The following is a 14,751-nucleotide window of genomic DNA, read 5'->3' as shown; positions in this document are numbered from 1 at the left end:
AATTTTGGGTTGGCCAGTTAGTTCAGCAGGTTACAGCACAGCCTGTAACACCAAGGTCACAGATTTGGATCCAAACTGGACAGCTGCCAAAAAAAAAAAAAAAAAAAAGAAAGAAAAAGAATTTTGATACTAACCTTTTAAAATCACCTATTTCCATAGAATTCTCTCTAGAGGAGAACAGAATAATAATTTTAACATATGCTAACCAGTCATTTCAGCTTGTCCAGAATGATCCCATTAGTTATAACACTCATTTTTTCCAGTGGGCTCATATCTAAAGATTGTCATCAAACACATGAAAAACAAATCAGGAATTGCATTGTAATTTATCTAACATACCTAAAATTTTTTTCTTTTTGACCGGTAAGGGGATCACAACCCTCCGCACGGTGCAGTCCGCACCACGCTCAGCCACTGAGCACAACGGCCATCCCTATATAGGATCCGAACCCGAAGCCTCGGTGCTACCAGCGCCGCACTCTCCCCAGTGAGCCACGGGGCCGGCCCTAACATACCTAAAATTTTAATGTCCATAAGAAATGTCACACATTATTTTTCATGATTTGGTCAGTAGTATTTACCACCAGTGCTCAGAGACTTCAAGGAAAAGGAATTGCCCATTCCTACGGGTACCAATAAAAAAACCAAAGCCAGGACTCTTGATGATGGCTGTCAAAACTGACTCACCCTCTTAACTCTCCCCAAATCTGCAAGTGCATTTCCATATGCTGGGCTGACTAGTTGAAAATATGGTTGGTCATTATCCTAAAAGAGTAAGAACAATGGAAAAGTGCTCAATTATCAATTCCTTCCCTTCTCCTCCATGATCATTTGCAGAAGTAACATCTCTAAAGAAACACATGACTCAAAATAAAACTAAAAAATTTTATCCTAATAACTATAAAATACTATAGATATTGTAGGAATTACAAAGTTGAACATGTTATTTATCCCTGCTAACAAGTAACTCAAATCTAATAAAGAAATGACCACAATAATGGAGGCTTTTTGCAAAGCACTATCTTCAAGGGACTATGCTGGGGTTTTAAGTCTGGATGAATAGAAAAGAAAAAATAATAATGCTCTATTAATTAAATACAGAACCATAATATATATAAAAGTAAAACAGTAGCTAATATTCTTATTCATCACCTGACTGTGGTAAAATAAGAACTATTTTTATCTGTTTTACAGCTTCTCCACCTCACTCACAGAGGTAAAAAAAGTCCACTTTGTTGTTTTAGTTTTTTCTTTATTAAAAAAATCTATTATTCCTTAACTTTAAGAAGTCTATTAAATTTATGAAATCTCTAGTAACTTCAATACAACTACTACTAACGCTGCTATACTATTTATGTTATAATCTGAGCTTATGTTTCCTTGAAACATTGAATATTTTTGTTTTCCCTTCTTTTCTATCAATATTCCATACCCATAAATGGTTACAATATATTTGGGACTGTTATATAAGGTCTGAGTTAAGTATTTTTTTATGGATATGGTACTAAGAAAATTCGATTTCATTGAGCATATTCACCATAATTAACAGCAGAACCCTATTATTACATTACTCATTACATGGATTTATGCTGTGAGCCAAATCACTACCCTAGAACACAATCCCACATAACAAACTCTCCTAAAATGGCTATCTTATGTTATCTTTCCCCACCAACATCTAACAAGGACATGTGTGTATTTAACCAAACATTAGCTTCTTTATTACTTAAAGCCTCTCTGGCACATTCCAGAAAGAGCAGCAAGTACGATGTACCTAACCTCTTAGAACACTTTCCTTCCAACAGCCCACACCAATCATTTTGTATTATTTGGTCCTGCTGATTTTTCCTAACACCTTTTCAGTTCGACCTTACATTATTCTTGTCCAAGTTTGTATCACCTTATATAGACAACTACAATAGCCATAGTCTTAACACTATATCTCTGCTCAAGGGAACTTTCTAATGTACCATTTGGTTCATGCCACACCCATCAACAACCATCAATAGCTCCTAATTAGCGAAGGAACTGAGGTTATACAAGGAACCCAGTATAGCACTTCTAAACGTTATTGCCAAAACAAAACCACTTACAGCTAGGCCTCAGTGCTCATTTATTCAGCAAATATACTGAGTCCCTAATATGTCCCAGCCATTTTGTTAGACACTTTCCAAAACGTTCCCCAAACATGGCTTGCCCACTGGTCTCCTTGTAGAATATCCCTCTATCAAATCAAACTCCACCAGTCTTTCAGGACCCACTTCAAGCGAAGTATTATCTGACCACTCCAACCCACAGGCCCACTCCCTCTTCCAAATGATCAGGCAATCTCTCTTTTTGCATTTCCCAAAGTCCATTCCATTGAACTAAAAGGTGGTATGAAAGGAAAATAATGTTCAGTGGTCACATAAGTTTGGGAAATACTGAGCTAATAAAGGTAAACATTTCTTTTGCTACTGGACTTCTCTGAGCATCCAGTATTTTGATAGGCATCCTCCATAAAGGAGATACAGTATGTGGTTATATAATTATATGCTACCTTAGATTTTTGTTAACTTTCTTATACGTGTCTGTGGCTTCCTTCACAACATTTATTGCTATCTGTCTCTTTTTAAAATTTGTTTGGTGCCCATCTCTCTCGCTATCACTAGAAGGACAGCTTTAAGAGGGAAGGGAGAAGTTGACTTCCTTCACTGTGGTCACTACACATACAAAGCGTAAAGTTTTTGTAATATAAAGAAAGGAATGACGTGAACAGGCTCAGGTTTTAGAAGACAGCACAACAGAATAATAAAGAGCTCAGGCTCTGGCATCAGAGGACCCAGACATGTTTACTAAGGCTCTGACTTTGGGCAAATTATTCAATCACCATCAGCCTCAGTGTCCCCATCTATAAAATGAACACAATAACAGCACCAACCTTACAACTTGCTGTTAAGAAATAAATGAGATAATACACATAAAGTGCTCAGAAAGCATTCAGTTAATATTAGCAAATGGATCACATGTGAGGCTAGTACTCTGAAGGGCACTGTCTCAGCTTAAATTCTGGCTTCACCTCTATAAGCTGTAGGATCTTATGAAAATTACTTCTTTCTCTGTGCCTCTGTTTGCTCATCTGTAAAATGGAAACAATAAAAGCAATCATTTTACAGAAGCATTCTGAGAATTAAATAAGAAATATTCATGTCCTTGGAATACTATCACACAGTAAATCCTCAAATACTAGTTGTACGTATTTGAAGATTTTTTTTTTTTTTTTTTTGGTGACTGCCCAGCATGAAGATTTTTTTAAACAGAGATTTGGTTACCTGAGAGGAAAATTTCTAACTACTTCCAGCCCCACCTCACAATCCCCAATTGTCCTCAGTGACTCAAATGTACTTGCTCCCACCCAGCTATCACCTTCTTCCCTCACCATGCCTTCCTACCAAAAAAAAAAAACATTGTTTAAAACATCGGCCCATAGCTTCCTGAAGAACAAAGCCTGCACACACCCTTGCCCCTCCTCCTCAGCATTTCACATTTCATATATAGTGTGAGAATACATAATGCAATCCAAGGGGCTATTCTGTATCTTTCCCCCCAACACCTGTAATTTCTGAACAACTCTGTGGTCAGCATCTTCTCACAGCAAGAATGACTGGAAAGGCAATATGTTGTGCCTGCATTACCATTTCCCAATTTCAGATCTCACTTTAATTCCTGGTTGCTATTTTAACCTGGGTTTTCCCTGCTTATTAAAAGAGTAATTAAAAGGAAATTATCTTTGGGAATAAAAAGTAAACAATACCTTTGCCAGGCTCAAACCAAGCAAATGATTTTAGTTGTGAGAGATCTTATTCTTAATAAGCTAGAGTATACACATAAAATGAATCAAACAAAGCACACATTCCCAATAAACACCTTGGCACTAATTTGCGTTTGGCACTAGTCAGTCATGTCAAAAGACAGTCTGCATATTAGTAAAAAGCTCAATCATAGACAGGAGTTACTCATCTGCTAAGAATAATTTGACTTGATATTGTGATATCGTAGGTTTGCAGTTCAAGCTTTTAGAGGAAGAATGTCATGAAGATAAAATAGAATATTAATTTCTAAAATGGTCTAAAGGAGGAAAACAGAAAGGGTCTTCAGATTAAAGAGAAAAGAGATGTTTAGGTGTTTGTGTTCTGGAAGATCACAGAGGATCACTTGGATTTATACAAACAGATTTTGGTCACAGAAAATGCTATAAGCTTATAACAACGGTGAGTTGACATACCTTTATAGTCTATTTCATTTTCACATTTTTGTGCAAAAAATATAAAAATTACTAGTGTCAAAAAGGTTTATGAGGAAGTAAAGTGGAAACTGAGCTACATCAGACCAATTCATCCTACAGACTCAGGAAGACAGATTCCAGATGACTTCTCAGGCCCTGTGTGCTGTGTGAGGCCCAGTGGCCGAGTAATCATCTATGTCTTCGGGCTGGTCGTCTCTAGCAGGAAAAAAGTGTTGTGACAAAGAGACAAATAAACTGAGAGATGACGGGATGGATAACTCGAGACTCCTTATTTCCTAGATGGAGCAAGTAGTTAAATCCATTAGCCTATAAAGAGGCATATATTTAAGAAACTATATTTTTGCTCATCCTTAATCATTACTACATCTTAGAAAACCAAAGTCCCAATGTACAGCTGGAACTCAAGAGAGCCACGGAGAATATTAAGAGTTCAAAATAGCAGTGAATGCTGCTTTCCCAAGGCCATTCCTTCTGTTATGGTTTGCAGCCATGGAGGGCTCAGGAGAGTGCAAACAGCTATCTGTGCCACAGCAGTGATGTTTTATGGCTGGATGCCCAGATTGTCTAGCTCTGCATACAGCTCTATAGTCTTTTGAGGGCTACAGAGGAGGAATGCATTCTTAACAAACAACTCTCCATCCCTGCAATACCTTCTTCATTCTCTGAAAACATCTGCAGCCAAGAAAAGAATGCATTTTTAGTAAAACTCGAAAATGGCATAAAGGTATGGATTTTCACCACGTTTTTAACATGCAAAACCTTGTTAAAGCACAGTTGGAAAATTAAAAAAATACATACTCTACTTTTCATTATGTAAGTTAAAAGTCTGAATGCATGATCTGTACCACAGAAAACCTGTGTGGTGATTTTAACCCAGTTATTCAAACAAGTTCACTGGGCAAGAATTATACATTTCTCAGCTTCAACATCATACATACACTCTCTACACAAGGTAATATAGTTATTTCTGACAAGTAACCTTGATATTTTTAAGTAATTATATTCCTGAAAAATTATACATAGGCTGAAAATTTATAACTGGGACCACCTTTATTGCATTAAAATCTATTTAAAGACAACTTTTATATATTATTTTGTAAAGAATGCTCTCCTCGTGACTGCACAATTATTTAAAAGCTAATTTGTAAAAAATTTAGACAGTTAAAATTAGACTAGCTTAAAGCATGAAAACCTGTAAAATTTACCTGAAAAAAATATTGGCCAACTCTCGTTTGACATTCTTCTCTCCCTACTCAAATCTATGACACCTTCAAACAAAATTAAGATATTATGTATCTTAATTAAGCAACTGAAATCCAGTTGCCTTCACCGTGAAACCAGTTATCATTCAAGACAGACTGCATCCCCAATAGTCTTTCCAAAGACTCCCTCACTGTATATCTAAAACACTGGAAGACCCTCTGAAATAAAGCTTGAATGAAAGATAGAAACCCATTTGATTGTCTCAAAATCATAAGGAGGAAGCCAAAACAATTACAACCAAAGAAAACAGAAACAAAACAATAGACAAAAAGTTACCTGATTCTTCCTGCTTACCTAGAACCTTCCACCCTCGGTCTGTTCAGGGCTCCACCTCCTGAACCCTCTACCTATCCCTCTCCTGCTTCCATAAATCTCTCTTGTCTCCTTCTCTGTTTCTCAGGTTTTCCCCACGGGCTTCAGTTGCTTTGCTTGCTCCATCCCCGAATCTTGTCTCATATGCTATTTTGATATGTGGAACAGCCTCAGACTTCACAGCCAACCTACTTCCTTTCTTATAAAATCTTGTCAAATATCACCTTTGCACAATAAACCCTGGCCGAGTGTTAAATAGTCATCCAAAACATAAGCATGCAATCTAATAGAGCCAATTCCTATAGGGGAAGGACAGAAGGATGCGTAAATAGTCTTTAAAACAGCTCTTCAACCCATAATGTTAAGTTGTTGGGGAACTTATATGATGCCAAAGACTCTCTATATACTCAAATCAAATAATGGATAAGTAAACTAACTTCCACTAGGAATCTTTTTTTAAATATTAAGTTAGCATCACTTTCCTGGGTCCAGCAAGGGTAAGTTCATATTCAAGACCTCATCCCCATCTCTTGGGATTAGGGAGGTAATGCAAACACCCCATTCTCAGCCAGTACCGCAGTAATTTTATCTTCCATGTCTTTCCACCTGAAAACTCTCTTCACTAAGGAAAAAGGCTGTCCTACTCCAGCCCTGACCTCCTCCTCCAGCTTGATTTTGGAAGTGAGCCAGAAGACAGCATTTGGAAAATCACAAATTTATCACAGTAAAGCTGGCTGTTTAAACAAAAAAGGTGGTGGTGGTGAGAAATACTTTAATTTAAAGTTCCATATATTCCCCCTGTAACCTAGTAATCACTGAACAGCAAATGAAATAGTTTGTCCCACTTTCCCCTTATAATCAGCCCCCTAATGGCAACTATTTACCCCAAAATTCTTGAGCCAACTAGGTATAAATATAAACCTGTTACAAAATAATCTTTGTTAAAGTGTTAAACATATGCCACTTCAACAACAATAAACATTATAAGGAGGAAAACCTAAAAATCAACATTTACATGTACCTCAAGTTACTACCAGAATATTTAAATGCCAAAATCCAAAATGAAATGATTAAGACTAAGACTTATGACAGTCTCAGTCAAACGTATTTAATTTCATATCTTAACAGCAAAACTGAGAAGCATTAAAAATAAAGTATTAAAATCAGGCTTTTAAAATGAGATCCTTGTATTAAAATCAAATCTGTATGTATGTGCATGTATATGTATATGTATTTTTTACGATTACCATTTTCTAGATATGTTTCTCATGACCTGTGTGCCCATGTGAAAGAAAAACAGATTCTAAAAATCTCTATTCTTATAAAAATAAAAATATTAAATACTTTCTGATTTAAAAAAAATTTCAGTATAGGTAAACAAAGTTACAACTATTCACACCATTACTTTGTTTTGTAAACATGAATAAATTCAGAAATTATAACTGAACTAATCATTTTTAAAACCTCATTTTGCATCATTCTCATCAACAAAGCATCCTAGGGGTGCCACACTGAAGTGTTCAAAGACCATCACCACCCCTGTTGTTCGGAAATAATGTAAATTTCTTCAAGGTGTCCTCTGTCAACCAAGTTCATCTGGCCTGGGGCTAAGTTTTATCATTTATTCATTCACATAATACTGAAGGAAGTGTGGAGTCTATGAAAATAAATGTCAGCACCCCCTACACATTTCACTGGCTTCCACTGTCCTCTGAAATCACTCAAGCCACGTTTCCAGTGTTTCAACTCATTACCAGTTGTTCAATTCTAAACGTAGGAAATAACTTGCGTAAAATAAGCCTTATGCAGGGTTAAATTACATTCAGAGATGTACAAGCCTCTCACAATGATAATCATAAACTCACTACCTATACCGGCCGAAGTACATCAACGTGAACACCAAACACACGAGAAAAAACCGAACCTCGGCAACACAATGGATTAAACCAGCCAGAAGGCTCCAACTTGCAACTCCTTCAAGACGCTTAAGTTGGACATCTAGAGCACCATTTTGAGTTCAGAATCTGCAGTTCACATCTAGAAATAACCGAGCAGACCACTCAAATGGAGGCTTCGTCTGGCAGAGGCAAAGGTTTGAGGCAACTCCACTAATTACGCAGAGACTCGCCAACACCATCAAATGCCTTCCAGTGCAATAGGTGCAGCAGCCAAGATGCAGCGGTTCCTCCTCCCCCACTTCCCAGCACAACCACCAAGCAGCAATCCTTCGTCTTTGCTGAGATTCCTAAAGCTCCGGATAACGCGCACACGAATGATTCCGTCGCCAGGTTAACGCGCAGGTAATCCCTATTTCACATCTGCACATCTCAACAGCTACGAATCCATTGATTAAATCTCATCCACAAGGTAAAGCTGCAGACGACGCATCGCTTAAAGCAGAGGTGGCGGTGAGGCGCTCGGGTTACGTTATCTGATAACAGGGCAGATGTGGCCCGGCTCGTTTTCCTCATACGCATTACTCCGCAGTCCGCGGCACCGTTACAAATCCACCTGATTTCAGACCCGCAAAGCGCCCAGGGCTCCTTTCCTGCCCACCCAAAGCACGCCCTGGGGTTTCCTGTTCCCCAAACAACGGTGCTGGGGTCCCAAGCCAAAACACTTTGGATCTGGTCATGCCATAGGAAATGCGAAATCTGCGGGTAGACTATTCAGAGGGGACCGAGTTTCTCCCACTGCATTGGCTAAAAAAAGAAAAGGAGCTGAGCCACGTCCGAGGCATGCATTCCCACCGCGTTTGATTGTGCTGCACACTTGGACGTCTGCACATCTCTCCCACACGCACACCCGCGACCCTGCTATCCGGGCCGGCAGGGCCCGGCACCACGGACGCGCTCCCGGGGACGCACGCGGGTCGCTCGGCCACCTCCCACCCCGGCTCGGCCGAACAAAGGGCCCGCGAACCTCCGGGCAAAGTCGCGGCGGCGAGGGAGCGGGCGGCCGCTCTCACCTGGGCTCCGTCCCCGGCGGCAGCGGCTCCGTGGGGCTCCGGCGGCGCAGGCCTGGCGGTGGCGGCGACACACACAGCCGCCCGGGGTCCTCGAGGGTGCTCGGGCGGCGGGGGCCCGCTTAGCGCCGGCGCCGCGGGCTCAGGTCCCGGCGCTGGCGGCGGCGGCGCGGGCGGGTGGGCGGCGGCGCGTCCCTGCAGGTCCAGGTCCCGCCCCGGCGACGCCGCGACGCGCCCTCCTACTCGCGCCCTCTGGGACGCTGCTCCGGCGCGGCCCGGGTCCGAGGAGGAGGCAGCGGCGGCGGCGGCGGACTCTGCGCGGGGCCGCTCCGCTCCCTCCGCCTCAGCTGGGGAGGGCCCGCGCGGCGGAGGCAGCGGGAGAGCGGCGGGCGCGGGGACGGCCCTGTCAGAAGGCGGCGGGGGCGGGCCGGGCGGCGTTTAGGGTTGCGCGGCTGCGGGGCCGACGGCGGCGGCTGCGGCTCCCGAGGCCGTCGCACTGAGGTGCGGAGCTGCCACCGCGGCCATCTTGTTGCTCTAACTGACAAGAACCCCCCTCCCCCAGCTCCAGCCAGACGGGGCGCTCGCGCCCCTTTCCCCGCCCCACATGGGTCTCCAACAGGAAGTCGTCCGGGCCCCTGGCACGTGACTCCTACCATATCTGCATACCGGAGGGCAAACGGGCCAATCGGAGCTCTCTGCCCGAGCTCCGCCCCCGCGCGCCCCTCCCCGGCCCATTGGCTTGTCTCGGCCAAGCCACGCCCCCTCCTTGCCTCTTAATACCCGCCCCCGCTGTGGGCTTCAGACCTCACGGTGAACGCGCGGGGGGGGAGGGGGAGCGGGCTGCGCGTGCTCCCCCCCCGGACACGCGCGTATCCCCGGAGCTCCCGTTCCTCCCTGGAGTGCACGGAGGTCCTCGCGTCGCCTTTCCTTGTAGCCCCCTGTCTCCCGCCCCTGGGTGTAGTGGCTACGCGTTATTGCGCTGGCCGGAGCGGCTCTGAGCCCTGTCTGCACGTCCGCTCGGTTCTCCAGGCTAGCGCCCTGCGGCGGCCGGGCTTTGCGCGGTATTTTCTCCCGGAGGCGCTGGCCTCCTGTGCAGCGGCGCCCGCACCGGCGCGCGTCCCGCCGGTGCCGTGCACACGCCCTGCACCTCCCCCACGGTGCGCAGACACGTACACGCGCCTACCGGGTCCCGGAGCTTCCTGGTCACCCCGCGCCTCCCGGCCCGCCCTTGCGCCCAGCTGCTCCCCGGGGAGCGCCCCGCTGCGAACCACGCAAGCCTCGCTGCGAAACAGCCCCCCGGGGAGGCATCCCTTTCCCTGGGCCGCAAACATCCCACCCCCAGCGCGCGAACAGCCTGTCGGGGCCGAACCCGGGCGCTCCGGCTCTTGCACACCCCAGGGTTCCTTCTCGGCGCTCGGTAGCCGGTCGAGATCCTCCATTCCGCGGCTTGTCTTCAGCATGCATTATTCGTTAGTGATAGGTAAGGTCAGGCGCAATGTGCAATGTAAAAAGTCCCTTTTTAACTTTCGGTTCAAGCCACAAGAAAATGTGGAAACCAAGAATTTTCTCCATTTTCATGAAAGGTCGTGGAAGCAAGCGAGCTTTCCCCCTTCGTGCCGTGGAGGTTCAGCGGTGCTCCTCGAAAGTGGCTGGTGTTGGAAGAAGCCATTCCCTGTCTACGTGTCCCCATCTTGAAGAGTACGTTCGCAATGCAATGTTGCTACCGCCAGTGCCATGCTTTACAACGCCTGTGGATGAGACACCCGACAAATTCCCCGCTCTCTCCCTTCAGGGTCTCATGAGCTCCGCACGCCCCTTGCTTCTTACTGCCATAGTTAAGCCCTCCGGTAGTAAGATGCACAGACCACTCCAAAGTCGTCTGCAGATGTCTGTTGTGTTATACTTTTCCCCTCCCGAAAACCCACATCACTCACAAGGATCTGAAGGCAGACGGAGCTGACATACAAGCTTCTGCATTTCCTATTCGACATCTAGTTACATCAATTTAATTTCTGACCTCAGAGACCTGCATCTTTTGTGTCTTTCAAAGGTAGAGAGGTATTATCGCATGCTTCAGGAGGGAGTGAAAAATAACATCTTCAAGATATGCGGCATCCGTTAAGCAGTTTGCTAAATCAATGAGAAATCTGGATAGCCGGATGCACCAATCAAAGCAGAACTTCACTTTTTGGAAAATGGAACCAAAATTGCATTATTTAGTATTGTCCTTGACGTTAAATTTGTGACTGTAACCTCTCAACTCCTCTCTGTCTGGTCCCCTTTATTATCCCCCTCCAGCTTAACCAGGCAAAATAGTGGTCTTCTATTATCTGTAAACACCTGGAGTAAAGGCAGAGCTGTACAGACTGCATTTTCTGAACTCCAAATTACAGTCATAGTTTGGCATGTATATCTGTGGCAGTAGAAAGAAGATTTGAAACCAGGGTTGACACGGAAATGTTGAGGCATATGATGGTCTTTAGTCTAGAGATCGCAGAACACCGTGTCACTTATTGGTGGCTGTTTGGAGAATAAAGTTTGAGTAAGGACCCCAGGCAAAGTCGTAAAACAGGTAAGTTCATATTTGGGGTCTGTCATCTTACCAGCCCTGCTACCATCACCTTGTTATTAAGGTATGAGTTAATAATATATTTTTTTAAATGAGCAGAACCAACAAAGTTAAATGTAAGAAGTTTAGGTGGTTTTTTTCTGGGGTTTTTGGTGGCTGGCTGGTAAGGGGATCTGAATCCTTGACCTCGGTGTTACAGTACTCCTCTCTAACAAACAGCTAATCAGCCAACCTGGAAGAGAATAAAATGTTAAATGTAGCTCTTAAGTTAAAAAGTCTACTAATTAAGGACAGATGGAAAAGACCTGGCTGGATACAAACTCATGTAAAAAATTCTAGATTTTGGCTGTGGGAAATGGTTTGTTAAAAAATATACAATCTACATTAAATAAGCATCCAGAGCTGGTCTGATGGTAGTGGGTTATCATAACTTACTGTCACTAAAGTTGGTATACAACCACCCACTGCTAAATTTGACTGGCTTAAAAAAAAGTATCCAGTTCAAGAGACTATACTCTGAGCTAGTCAGGTCCCAAATGGAGCATTATAGCCAGTTCTGGGCACTATGGTGTAAGAAAGAAATTGACAAACTTAACAGTCTCAGGGATACAACTGATTGTTGATAGAAATCCTCCAATCTTAGCAATGGCTGAAGGAGCAGAAAAGATTGGTGCAGGGAAGAAGGGACAGGCAGGACAGGATGGCTGTCTTTGATTATTAAAAAACTCCCATAATATAAATAGGTGCATACATTCTGTGAGAACCTCAGAGGGATACCTGGGATCAGTGGGTGGAGGGTGTTAGGGACAAATTTTGGTTCAGTTCAAGAAACATGAGAGTTATCCATAGAAACTCCACCTTGAAATGCAACAAGAACCACATCTGTGGAAGGATTTAATCATGACCCTATCTCCATGGATATTGCAAAATAGATTACTGCTTTGGGCAAAAAGGTTGATTAGCTCAGAGGTTCTCAAAATGTGCTCCCTGGATCAGCAGCATCAGCATCACCTCAGAGCTTGTTCAAAATGTACCTTCTCAGACCCCACTGCCAGACCTACTGAATCAGAACCTCTGGGTGTGGAGCCCAGGTAGCTGCCTTAACAAGCCTCCAGGTGATTCTGATGCACACTAAAGTCTGAGAATAATAATAAAGGGCACCTTTTCTTGGGGTTCCATTTGTGTGCACTACTGACCTTTTCTCTACTCCCACCACTTCCTGCCATGCTTCACCCTGTCTTTGTTGATTCTAGGAGCCTAATTTGCATCCTAATGGTGGACTCTTAACAGCAAAAGCTTCAGTACTCAAGCAAATGATTGATTTTCAATGAAAATGTAATAAAGTTGGCTCAGTTCTCCCTGCTTGTCACCAATAGGTAACAACTGACTTGGCCCTAAAAATATGTGATAGATTTGCAAAGGCCTTTCAGACAGGCAGCAATGTGTAGGGTGTTGTTTCTCAAACTTTCTGTTCATAAGAATCACCTAAGTAGCTTGTTTATCATACAGACTCACTGTAGGTCCAGGTGAGGCCCATGAACCTGCATGTCTGACCACTTCCCCAAGAGATTCTGATGCAGTTGTCCTCCAACTAGACAGAATAATATTGGAATAGACAGAGGGAGAAAAAAACGAGTAAGGGTGAGTCAATTCCACCTCTCACCAGTGTGACCTTAGGAAATTTCTGGGCCTCAGACTTCTTCATATTTCTCACTGATTTGGAGATACTCATTGAACGTTTATTGAACATGTATTATGTGTCAGGCAGTGGACTGGGTGCTGGGGATATTTAAAGCTGTAAGCCATGGCTGACATATGATTGCAATACACACAAGGTGCTGAAGGAAGCAGGACGAGAGACCCAGGTCATTCTGAAGGGTTCAAGAAGACTTCTCAGAGGTCCTCTGGAAGGAGTAATGGTCAGAAGCTGGTGAAAGGGCATTGAAGAAAGAGGGAACAGCTGGTGTAAAGGAAACAAGAGAGTTTGCAACACAGTGCTTCCGGGGGCTTCAGGTGTCAGTGGCGCTGCAGGTATGAAGGGAAGGGAGAGATGAGCAGGGGCTAGATTACAAGGAGCCTCTCGTGTCACATTGAGTTCAGACTTTATCCTGAAGGCAGTGTAGAGACTTTGGATGATTCTAAGTGTTATTACACTTGGCTGTCAGAGAGATCTCTCTGGAAACATTGTAGAGGATGATGTGGAGAAGGACAAGATAGGAAGGACCAAGCAGGAGGTGACAAAAGTAGGAGGCCTGCACAATCATGCAGCCAGGGTATTAGAACCTATGGAACTACCTCCAGTGGCAGTATGGGTGAAACGGAGAGGATCTATTTGAAACATAATTTTAACTTAGTTTCCAGGGGACTTGGGAACAGATATATATGGAGGGTAAGGTGGATGGTAAAGGATGTTGCCCTGTTTTCTTGCTCAGTGAGAGGAGGATGGATGGGGAGGCAGGGGCTATAGAAGGAAGAGGAGGTGGAGCCGGAGGCCTTAGGGGGAACCTTGAGGAAGAAGGGGTGAGCCTGGATTGGTACATTTGGAGTTGGAGCCACCTGGAGAACATCAAGCAGTGATGGTCAGATCTGGGATGTCTTGGCTAGAGAAATCTCTCGGGAGGTGGTCTGTACAAGGGCTGGAAGTTGAAGGTAGGAACATAGATAATTAGCTTGGAGGGTGGGGGTTAGAAGGGACCAGAGGAAGGCTGAGTACTGAGCCTGAGGAACATGGAGGAGAGAAGAATACCCTAAAGGAATCTGAGAAGGGACAGCCAGAGAGCTGAATCCCACTGGATGCCCCAGTGGAACCAGAGAGGCCAAAAGGGGAACAGGTTAGAGGAAGGAGCAGGTGGTCAACAGTGTGACAGCAAGGTCCGTACGATAGGAATAGGAAAGTGTCCATCCACCTGGGCAGCCTCAAGGTCATTTTGTCCTCAGCAAGGGTAGTGTGGGAGTCGGGGCAGCCAGCTGTGAAGTGAGCAGGAGGCTGGAGATGGGGACTGAGAGTAAGAAGGGACCATGTTTTTAAGTTTGGCCATTGTTGTGGTTGATCTATATCCCCTAAAAAAGATATGTCGAAGTCCTAACCCCAGTACTTCAGAATGTGACCTTATTTGGAAACAGGACCTTTGCAGATATAGTCAAGTTAAGGTAAAGTCATTAGGGTGGTTCCTAATCCAATATGACTGGTGTCCTTATAATACGGGGAAATTTGGACACAGAAATGCACACATAGGGAGAAGGCCACATGAATATGAAAGCAGAGATCAGGGTGACACTTCTATAAGCCAAGGAACACCAAACACTGCCAGCACATCACCAGAGCCAGGGACAAGCCTGAGACAGATCCATCCTCAT

At 44.2% G+C, this 14,751-nt stretch overlaps 2 protein-coding genes across 7 annotated transcripts in view; both read right to left on the bottom strand.

Moving 5' to 3' along the window:
* TNRC6C (trinucleotide repeat containing adaptor 6C) overlaps positions 1 to 8,973 on the bottom strand; it is a 150,043-nt gene extending 141,070 nt beyond the window's left edge. For all 6 annotated transcript variants that reach the window (XM_063081352.1, XM_063081354.1, XM_063081353.1 and 3 more), the window contains exon 1: positions 8,829 to 8,973. The gene's annotated coding sequence lies outside the window, so the exon portion shown is untranslated. The remainder of the gene's footprint in view (positions 1 to 8,828) is intronic.
* Positions 8,337 to 9,350, bottom strand: LOC134364465 (uncharacterized). Its single transcript, XM_063080379.1, has 3 exons — positions 9,274 to 9,350; positions 8,666 to 9,228; positions 8,337 to 8,371 (listed from the first exon to the last, which is right to left on the bottom strand). The coding sequence occupies exons 1-3, from the start codon at positions 9,348 to 9,350 to the stop codon at positions 8,337 to 8,339; spliced, it is 675 nt and encodes a 224-aa protein (XP_062936449.1).
* Between the last annotated feature and the right edge of the window lie 5,401 nt (positions 9,351 to 14,751).

Source organism: Cynocephalus volans, chromosome 16 (assembly GCF_027409185.1).
Source record: "Cynocephalus volans isolate mCynVol1 chromosome 16, mCynVol1.pri, whole genome shotgun sequence".
In the NCBI taxonomy this organism is placed as follows: Eukaryota; Metazoa; Chordata; class Mammalia; order Dermoptera; family Cynocephalidae; genus Cynocephalus; species Cynocephalus volans.
Note: the sequence above shows the minus strand (reverse complement) of the source record. Positions and strands in the feature narration are given on the sequence as shown.